At 41.5% G+C, this 8,018-nt stretch overlaps 1 protein-coding gene across 4 annotated transcripts in view; it reads right to left on the bottom strand.

Moving 5' to 3' along the window:
• Window positions 1-2,951: 2,951 nt before the first annotated feature.
• Window positions 2,952-8,018, bottom strand: part of ANO4 (anoctamin 4) — a 160,850-nt gene continuing 155,783 nt past the window's right edge. For all 4 annotated transcript variants that reach the window (XM_026053523.1, XM_026053522.1, XM_026053524.1 and 1 more), the window contains 2 exons: window positions 5,596-5,791; window positions 2,952-3,398 (listed from right to left, as the gene is read on the bottom strand). In XM_026053523.1, coding sequence (XP_025909308.1) covers window positions 5,600-5,791 — 192 coding nt within the window. In that variant the 3' untranslated portion in view covers window positions 2,952-3,398; window positions 5,596-5,599. The remainder of the gene's footprint in view (window positions 3,399-5,595; window positions 5,792-8,018) is intronic.

The following is an 8,018-nucleotide window of genomic DNA, read 5'->3' as shown; positions in this document are numbered from 1 at the left end:
GAAGATTAGTACTGTAAGATCTTATCAGATTGGAGGAAAGAAAGGTTTTTCTAAAATGCAGGGGTTTATACTTTGTGCTATCTGGCTGCTTTGTAAAATTGATGCTGTGCTGAGAAAGTATTTATTTTGTTGATTTTGTGTATTTTTGTTGTCATTAAGTTGCTCATTCTCAGAGTGCCTGCATCTCCTCCTTTCTGCTCCCTCCTGGGAGATACAAGAGTGCCTTTCCAAATGRATGGAGCCGAGAGTCAATAATATCCTTCGTTTCATTCTCTTCCTCACTCTTCTGTTCTGTCTTACCTATACAGAGCTGGTCCTCACAGTGGAAGTGAGCTGTATCTGGCCTTTTTATTGAGATCCATGTAGCAGATCCATAGCAGTCACGTCATGCCCCAAGCGCTGCCCAGTGCCCACTCCTGCACAGGCTGGGCTCAGGTGTATCGGGTTGTTAATGGAGGATGAATGGTCTCTTTGCCATGCCAGGAGAAGGTGGTGGCACCTGCAGTGCCACTGCTGCCACCTGCAGAGCCCTATGCTAAAACCTTGCACAGCCACTGAGTGCGTTTGGYCCCTGATTCAGGTGCGGCCATCACAGTTGTTCACACTAGGCCAGCAGCCATCTTGTGTTTCGGCAGGCGGCCGAATCCACTGGGCCCTTTCCCAGGAAGGGGAAGCGCCCACAGAGCGGGTAGTCTGGGAAGGCTGTTCCCAAGCTGCAAAGAGAGGACAGCTCCTCTTGGCCAGGCAGCCGTATGGCACCTTCCCCATAACCACAGACTTCTGTTGCTGAGGAGGGTGCAGGCTCCCAAAGCTTCCTCGCACTGTGTGCTCACTGGCGTGGCGGGTAGCAGAGCTGCCCTGCTGCTTGTACAGTAGGCCTTACGCTGCAACTGCACRTGGGTGTTTGAAACTCCTCTAAGGAAGCTGAGTGACTTGGGAACACAAATGCCTTTGCAAGAAAGCCAACCTGTGCAGCTCATAAAGCAGCTCGCTTGAGACCCAAATCAATCACTGACTGCGTGTCTTAAATCCTTTGCAAAGGTGGTGCCGAGGCTGTTCTAGACCCCAAGGCACTGTGGCTTGGAGCAGGACTTAGTGCTAGTTTCTCTAGCTCTGACTTGGTTCAGTGTTGAAATCGAGATATCCTGTGCCCCTGTGACAAGTGGCACTTCATGATCTATAGCATGAGATGAGCTGAAGGACCAGAAAACATGAGGAAGTGAAAATGAGGTCCAAGAGGCTGACTTCTTCTGGAGAATTACAGACCAGATCCCTTGTGCCTTGTGTTCCTCATATGGGAGATCTGAGGCAAGAGCTGCATCCAGAGGAAAGTCTTCTGGGATGCAGGACAGGGGCCTCTGTTCTGGGCCTGTTTGCTTCCCATGCTGGAGGAGGGCAAGTGCAACACATCCAGCCGCGGGTCCTGCGGGTCCTRTCTCCATGACACTCCCGGAACAGTCACTGTGTTTTGTATTCTTGAACAYTGGAGTAAAATAACTTGTACTTAACCAGCCCCCAGGCCTGGGAAAGGGCAAATACTAGGCTATCTGCTATGCTTCAGAGCACCAAAACGTGATGTAAAGCACTGTCGTGTGCCTCTGCTCTGTGGCACAGAGCAAGACAGAAGCCTCTGTGCCCACCAGTAAGGGCTACGGTGCTCACACCACACTCCGTTCATGCTGATCTCTCACCTGAGTGTGCATCCCAGGGTGAGTGGGCATTACCAGCTCCTAGTTCCTATAAAACAGCATCACTCTGTTCTTTACTGCACTGCTCTGTACTGTGATCACTGTTTGCACAATAATCGAAACCGCATTAAACTGTCTTGAATGACTTGTGACTTCCACCTGTTATTCTTTTGTGCATGGAAGGCTAATTTTCCCAGGCATCATAGTTAAGAAAAATGTTGCAGCATTTTTTCCCCATATTTTTGCATAATTATTTGCATAAGTTATTAAAACTGGGAAAGCACATAAATGAGTATCTTAAAGTTTGATTTTCTGTCAAACAATTAAGCACTGAACAGTCATTTAGTGCTGATTTTGGTATAAAGTGACAGTTTGCGCCACATGTCTAGCTGTTAGTCCACCATCTGTTGGTCCACCATCAAGCTGAATATTTCCTGGGAAAAATATGCTGCTTTAGAAGTTTTAGAGACAAACATCCTTGAACTTTGTAAAGGACTCTAGGAATTATCCCATTTCTTGCTATTAAACCTTCCAGAATTGCGGTAGAGCTGTAGACTCCTACTTGATTTCTTTCAATAAATTCTCCTTTTTTTTTTTTTTTTAATTGACATTACTAATTAAAGCACTTAATTTTGACATTTTCTCTGGGACCTTTTAGTGTCCTCTTCTAGCTAAGGCCCACAGCCAAGGGCTTGACAGAGAGAAAGCAGCAAGATCATTCTTAATGTTTCCTCCATCCTGATCCCTTATATATTCCACCTAGAAGYTCATCTCACAAAGGAGAACATGCTGAAGGTCTATTAATTTCATGGAAATAAATTACACATAGCATCCAGTAGTCAGGAGAGAAAACATGTAAGAATATTAAAATGAGCTAAAATACAATCCTCCCAACATCTGGCAATGTGAGCATGCAGAGAATTTGCAGTGAGAAGGTACTGACTGGATCTTGGTCCTTTTTATTCTGCATTTACATTTGCTTTAACTGAACTAATCTTCCTGCCTTCTGAAAAGATAAGGTATAGAGAAAGTATTTCATGAAAGCCAAACAGCAAAGATTTCATATGCATGATTTATTTTCAAGTTTACTGTGCCGCATTATACAAGCATTAAACATGGCTTTGTGTTGATGTTTTTTAAGTGTGAAAACTTGACATTCTTTCCATAGGATTTTTATATTTACAAATAAACAATCTCTCTATATACTTTTATATATATATTATATATGGTAAATAACATAAATCCCCTCAGAAAGTTTGGAAATAAAAAAAAGAACTTATTTTGAAACAAAGTTTCAGTTTTCGGTGGCTTGAAAGCAGACGATGTTATATACCTAGGCTTTCTTTTTGTCAGAGTATCCAGGTTTTTCATTTACATTTGTTATTCTAAGACTTGTAAAACCAGCACTGGACAGAATGCAAAAAATGTAGCAAACAGGCTGAAAAACAGCCCCAATATACAGTTTTTCCCTTGGTTTTAAAAACTGGTGTTTAATTGCTTATTAAGTACATGCTTCCTGTCAAGAGTAGTCTATGGTGATCAATCCTATGCTGATTGCAAGATGATTTCACAGTAAATTCTTTGATGTGAGCTGTCCTGCTTGCTATGGAAGATGTCTGTGGCATGCTTTGAGGTTGCATTTTCTCTCATTCTCTTGAACGTAGTGCTCTTGTGGAGTGGGAATAAGTAAACAATATATAGGACCATCACCTGGAGGTTTAAACAAAACCAAACATCAGATCAGAAATATGGGCCCTGTATAAAGCGGCTAGCTAGAGGCCTTTAAATCTCCCTTTATTATCACTAGCCTATTACTTGTTTTACAATTTGCTAATGAAACTTAAATAAAAAGGGGTCATCTCTCCTTAGTGTTCAGCTACATAACTTGGATGGACAAAGGCCATATCGGTTTTGCAGAGTAGCTGCACAGAAACATCTCTGAGTTGCCTGGTCACCACTGAGCCACAGAAATGGACTCAGGATGTGTCAGGAAGGTCAGARGCTCTTTCAGTATCATATTCAGCATCCAGAGAAAACGAATCTGACACAACTTTTAGTAATGCAATATTATCAAAATTCATCAGAATGTAGCTATATTGAAAACTAGTCTCCAAAGCAATTATTATCTATTGTACTTTTGCTGCGCTTTTGGAACATTAGATTGCAGCGGTTCCTCAGAAGTGGAGGTCAGTTTACTTTGTAATACATTTTGTTTCAGATCTTAGAAATTAGAGAGATTACATGGACAAAGACATGTCTTGCTGCAGGAGTTAGGAAAGGCTAAAATTCCAAGGGGCAACACTGATTCTACATATGATTTATGTCTCATTTTACTGCCTAGGAAACTACCTAGCTGTTGTCATCTATTATCCTTGTTATTAAACATAGGGTATGTAAAATAAGCCAGCTGCATGTGAGTTTGGCTTGGATGTGATTTTACATGATGGTGCCTAAGAGAACCCAGACTGCATGTGCACCTGTAGATTGTGGGTGGGACCTACTGACCTACCCTATGTCAAAGGATGACATCTACAGAGGCAGAAATATCCCCCTTTTCTTGCTGTCCCCATGGGCAGTGCCCATAGCTGCTCTAAGCTGAGGCAAAGACTAGCAAACAAGTTCACTTGCTCTTCATACAGGAACACAACCCATGACCATCAGCTGGATTTCCCATTCATTTTGGCAGGTGGTCAATGGAAAGCAGAGTCATCCTGCCATTCCCTCAGTGACTATGCTGCTCCATGGGAACTGGAGGTTTGGGCCAGGAGCACTGATAAAGGCAACTGCTGTGCCATTATTTATCCTCTTCATGTAGGAAAACAGATCACTACTGCAGGAGGCTCCTGGCTGTGAGAAAGCAAAGTGCAGTGGCTAGAGAGATGAGGTAGAATATGTTTCCTTCTGGTCCCTTTTTTTGCCAAGCAATATTACCTATCATTAAAATCTTCCACAATTCTACCTTGCAGTGGAAAGAAGTAATCCCTTTAAATGAATGAACTTACTTCAGATTTATGTTAAAATTATACAGTTTATGGCGCTGGTTATTTGTAAAAAAGGTTAGGAGATCAACTCCTTTATTTTTTATTTTGCTGGATCTCAGCAGGACATATGTTTCCACTTGTCTTCCTACATCCTTGGCTTTAGAGGTTCCTTCATATTGTGGCCAATTATGTTGCTTTGTGTTCTGCAGGAATTGCAGTGTTATCACTTTGAGGCAAGAGGCTGTAGAGCTTTCACAATGCTCAACCAGCACATTTTGATACATACTGCCTCATCCAACACTTCTGCCATCTTCAGGCTTACAGTTCCATTATTTTGGCTTAATGATCTGGGAAATTTCTCATTCCTTAATACTAAACAGTTGGCAAAAGAAAGTAGGTATGATCTGTCAGTTCAAGAAGCCCTTTTAGACCTGTCAGTTACTGACAGCGGCCCCTTTTGGACAAATCTCATTCTTACAGCCTCTGTAGATTTACCAGCACTGTTCAAACCTTTAAATTCCCCCCCCCCCCCCAACCTTTCAGGATAACATTTCCAAATAAATGGCCATTGAGACAAGGAGCCACAAAAGCACTAAGCTGTGTAAAACACTGTAATATATGTAACTACTTCGATATTTAGGCCTGGACTTCAAACTGGTCTAAGAGTTTCCTGGAAATAGTGCAAGGACTTAAGGATTAGTCTGATCTGCTCATTCTGACAGCTTTGGAGAAGACTACACCTGTAAGACCTCTAATTTCAAAACACTTAAGTAATATGTGCACCATATTAAATATGAACAGACATGTGCTAAGGGCACACAGCATTCACTAACTATTCCTCTTTTGCTTTGCACTTTCTAGTATAGAGCAAAAAGAGATTTTAATGAGCGTAATGCTTATTTTTCCCTAAGCAGTTCCTTCCTCACCCCATCACGGCCACTCATTGTGATAAGATTTTCCGTTCTTCTTCCTTTCCTTCCGTTCTTTCTGCAGACGTTCTAGTTCAGCTTCATACATCATTTCCTGAATCAGGTATTTCTCTCTCCTCATTCGGTCTCTTAAATCTTTCGGGAGATCTGGGATTAAGTAGGAAATCACGTGCTTTATGCAAAAGACAAGGTGCTGTGAAAACAAAAGGGTGGAAAATGAATMTATGCTCAGGAAGAAAACAAGTGTTTTCTATTTCTCTTGAACATCATCTCCTTTCAACACGCACACAGATGCTGTGTCAGAACTAAGCCCATTACTAAATTTGAAGAAAACAAATCCTGAAGCTTTTTCCCACCAAGACTCCAGTTGAAGGCTTTGGCTTGTGGACCTCAGCAAAGGCCAAGGGCGGCCAGGCCCACATAAGGTCCCACAGTTGTTCTGCCTTCCGTGTGTTCAAACCCTTGTGCTCAGTCTTTGCAGTTGACTCATATGGGAAGAACCTGGCATTAGTGGAGCATTCTACAGTGGACCAAGGGATATAACACGTTCTTGTTTTCACAAAATCTTTGTGTGAATATTCAAACCAGTGAACTATCCATATAAAGAACAGCAGTTCTCTTACACTCCAAACCTCACCAAAACCCACACTCATGTTTACTAAACATCCAAATTAAATACAAATTAATCTTAATTAATTGATCTTTTGTACCTCATGTTTTAGGCATGCCATAGCAAAGCTCGAGTGGGATGGGATTGCCTGAGTCTCTCTTTTTTTTTTTTCCTAAAAGATTCTGAACATTTACTCATTTTATTTGAGAAGAAGAATAGAAAAAGAGACTAATCCTGCATCTCAGCAAGATGGGATTAGACACTCATTCCAGATAGAAGAAATAAAGATATTCATTCTTGTCCAATCCAAATCTTTCCTTTGAGAGAAAACATGATGTTTTTCTATGCACTTTGCCCTCAAGAGAAAGAAGCAGCAAAGTCTAACTTGCTGTTCTTTTGCCCAATTAAAAATAAAAAATATATTAAAAAAAAAGTTTCTTCAGTCTTAGGATCATCAAAGAATGCTTATTTAAGCCTGGRCAAATAATTCCTTTAAAAGTGATTCACCTTTGCATATGAACTAGGCCACAATAATCACTACCACATTGCTCAGAGCCAGGGAGTGCCTGAGCTGAGCTAATATATAAATTTTTGAAAGAAATACCTTGAACTATTTATCTAATTGGGAAATCTTCTACTGTAATAGGTATAACACTCACAAAAAAAGAAAAAAAAAAAGGAAAAAAACCATTAGTCTTCTCTGTAGATAAAGACAAGTTTGTTTTCTGCTACAATTGTCCAATTGTTTTTATTTCTGAAACAACCAAGAGAGCAAACACATGAGGCCTCCCTATGATTTTCCTTTCTTTTTTCCTCCTTACCAAGAGGGAAAGCCACAGAGGCCTGTTGTGAGTGAGAGATACAAAGGTCTCCTAGCAGCCACTGATAACTCTTGGCACCCAGTAAACTGTGGAAATCCACAGGCCTTGGGATGTCTGGAGATTGACATGTATGGAGCAGGATCAAGAGCTCTGGGTGGGATGCCCCAGCCCTACGTCAGCAAATCCATATTCCCCAAGGCCCACTGGTCTGAAAATGATCTATGTCAATAACAAGTGGCACTTCCTGAGCTCCAATCATGGTGCTGTAGTCCCATCTCTAGCAGTCCTAGGAAGCCCTTGGCATGCCCTCGTATTCCTGCTGTTTCAGAAAACGCTTCTCTGTCTACCCATGGCACACAGCTCAGTTTGTGCCATCTCAGTCATGGTTTTCCATCTGTCTTTGTCATGTTGCCTTTTTGCAAAAGAGTAAGGGGAAGAGCCAAGCAGATCCCTCCTAACACCTGCGGAAGACAGTGCCAAGCAAAAAACACTGATACACCTGCTGACATACCACATCAGTACAGATATATCATACGAGTACAGCAARTTACAGTACAGCACTATATATTCATGAAGTTAGGCTGCTTCTGACACCCAACCTTTCTGTGTCCTGAAGCTCATGCCTAAATGGGTGAATAACAGTATTTGTAGAGGGTGATACGCTATGGGATGACACAGAGAGGAGTACAATCTGATTCACTTCTTCAAAGGTTGTTAGGAATGAATATCCCTCTGGTAACGGGATGAACTGCTTTCTATACAAAAATGATACTGCAAAATACTCATCATTTCTTTCAGCTGTGTTGCAAAGAAAAAGTTGGCTCCTCACCTTCCCTCCAACTCAGATACTTCCGTTCTGCAATTCAAAGAGGTGTTTTGAAATCCCAGGTCAGAATGAATTTACACAGTATTTGAGTCAGAAACACAATATGTGCTCATAAAAGGTATGCCAATAAGTTATGGTGATTACAACTTCTATATCTGAGTTG

Source organism: Nothoprocta perdicaria, unplaced genomic scaffold (assembly GCF_003342845.1).
Source record: "Nothoprocta perdicaria isolate Ctin4 unplaced genomic scaffold, notPer1 scaffold_116, whole genome shotgun sequence".
Taxonomy (NCBI): domain Eukaryota; kingdom Metazoa; phylum Chordata; class Aves; order Tinamiformes; family Tinamidae; genus Nothoprocta; species Nothoprocta perdicaria.
Note: the sequence above shows the minus strand (reverse complement) of the source record. Positions and strands in the feature narration are given on the sequence as shown.